This window comes from Parasteatoda tepidariorum, unplaced genomic scaffold (assembly GCF_043381705.1).
Source record: "Parasteatoda tepidariorum isolate YZ-2023 unplaced genomic scaffold, CAS_Ptep_4.0 HiC_scaffold_50, whole genome shotgun sequence".
Lineage (NCBI taxonomy): Eukaryota > Metazoa > Arthropoda > Arachnida > Araneae > Theridiidae > Parasteatoda > Parasteatoda tepidariorum.
The window spans coordinates 8,121-10,196 of record NW_027261791.1 but is presented as its reverse complement, the minus strand read 5'-3'; the positions used below and the strand labels follow the sequence as shown (position 1 = coordinate 10,196).

The 2,076-nt window shown below is 34.6% G+C and overlaps 1 protein-coding gene across 1 annotated transcript; it reads left to right on the top strand.

Moving 5' to 3' along the window:
* The first annotated feature begins 313 nt into the window (after positions 1-313).
* On the top strand, positions 314-1,624 carry LOC107445862 (uncharacterized). The gene is made up of 2 exons (XM_016060350.1): positions 314-946; positions 1,019-1,624. Exons 1-2 carry the CDS (start codon positions 314-316, stop codon positions 1,622-1,624), a joined length of 1,239 nt encoding a protein of 412 aa, XP_015915836.1.
* Positions 1,625-2,076: the final 452 nt, after the last annotated feature.

The window sequence follows — 2,076 nt, the reverse complement described above, 5'->3', positions numbered from 1 at the left end:
AAGAATACCTTATACTATGCTCTTCTAGTGTATGAATACATAGTTTATAGCTTATAGGATGTAAACATGTGTTGGTAGGTGGACTGTTGTCATCTTAAGCTCCTCATTTACTTCTCAGTAAATAAGGCAAGTTTAATGTTTTGAATGATTTCTTTTTTGTTTATAATATTGTATCAACGTGTTTTTAAACTTGTACCCAATTTTTTATGCTAATTAATTGATTTAAGGTAGTTTAAGATTTCCACGTGACTTAGTTAGGCTTAGTAGCATTACTTATTTTACGCTTTCGGTTTTAACTTTGTTTTAATAAGAAATGTCTGACAACAAAAAAATAGGACCTAAAAACGTGAAATGCAAAGAATGTGGACGAGAATTTACAATGAGGAGAAATTTATACGCTCACATGAGGAACTTGCACGACGATAAGCCCATTGATATGTCCAGCAAGTTAGGGTGTGCTTTGTGCAATCAGATGCTTGTGAATTACTGTTTGTTGCGAGAACATTACCACAGCGAACATTCTGAAGTAAACCTTTTACTTGAGATTAAATCTTTTGATGATCAAAATTCGTTTGACATTTGGAAGGGAAGTTTTGAAAGAGAGACAATATCTCATTTTATACAGCGATCTATTAAAAAATTGTCTGATTTATCAGTAGTTAAGTATTATGTGTGTCATCGTAGTAGAAAGAGCCGCATTGAAGTCAGCGACGGGGAAAGAAAACGTCACGTTAAGACCATGGGGACTAATAAAATTAATAACAGTTGTTCAGCTACTGTGAAAGTTACGAAGTATTCTGATAGCGGAAATATTTCTGTTGAGCTTCAATCTGTACATGTTGGTCATGAACATGAGGCTGCTAGATTGCCTCTAAGTCTGAATGAACGCAAGCTTTTAGCTATTCAGATGGAGCAGGGAATACCAAAATCTAGGTTTTTAGCCAATGTTAGATCAAACTATACTCCCTTTACGCGACTATCATTAATTGACAAAAAAGATTTGCGCAATATTTGATAGTTAGATAGTGACGTATGTTTCGATAAAAATGATGCTCTTTCTGTGCATCTTAAAGTTCAGAAAATGCTGAAGGAGCCTGGCAACCATGTTTTGCTGTACAAGCCAGTTGGAGAGGCCTCTGAAATGCCAGGAATTTACGAAAATGATTTTTTGCTTGGTATTATGAGCAATGCTCAACAAAAGCTGCTAGAATTAAATGATGGTATCCTTATGATAGACTCCACTCATGGTCTTTATCAGTATCAGCTTAAATTCACCACACTGATGGTTAATGATACTAATCGTGAAGGTTTTCCAGCTGCTGTATTTTACTCTTCTATAGAAACAGCTGACGTAGTGAAATATTTTTTTGAAGCAATAAATAAACGTGTGCCAGATCTTATACTTCTTGCTGTTTTTAAGTCAGATGATGCACCAGCCTATTATAATGCATGGGTTAATGTTTTGGGGGAATGTGACTTTCACTTATTATGTAGCTGGCATGTTAAAAGGGCTTGGAAAAAGAACTTAAATTCTAAGGTTAGGGTAACTGATTTAAGATCTGCCATTAAATCTGATTTATTTGAGCTTCAAGAAGAGACTGATGTTGTGACATTTGATCATTAATGCAAATCATTCTTTGAGAAGTATAGCTCTAATGCAGATGCGCAAAGTTTTTTAAATAATTTCAATGACGAATACATGTGCAGGACAAAGCAGTGGGCTTATTGTTATAAAGTTGATTGTAGGATAAATGTTAACATGAAATTAGAAAGGTGGCATAGATTGTTAAAGTATGAAGAAGGCGCTGGGCGTGTTATTAAGAGACTTGATAAATCACTTTCACTGGTGTTGAGTGCTGTAAGGGCTAAACTTTTCGGAAGGTTAATTTCTCTTGAGAGGCACAAACTTACAGCTAGAGTATTGGACATTAGAAATAGGCATGACAAAATAAAAGATATGAACAACAAATATTCTGTTTCAGAATTATATAAAACGTGCAGTTGGGTGGTTTCGAAACCTCAGGGTAATTTAATTGTTACATATGATGTTAATAAAGTTGATGTCAGATGTAATTG

Coding starts and splice junctions, on each gene's coding strand:
- LOC107445862 (XM_016060350.1), top strand. CDS start 314: ATGTCTGACAACAAAAAAATAGGACCTAAAAACGTGAAATGCAAAGAA. Junction 947..1,018: donor AATCTAGGTTTTTAGCCAAT/GTTAGATCAAAC, acceptor AATATTTGATAG/TTAGATAGTGACGTATGTTT.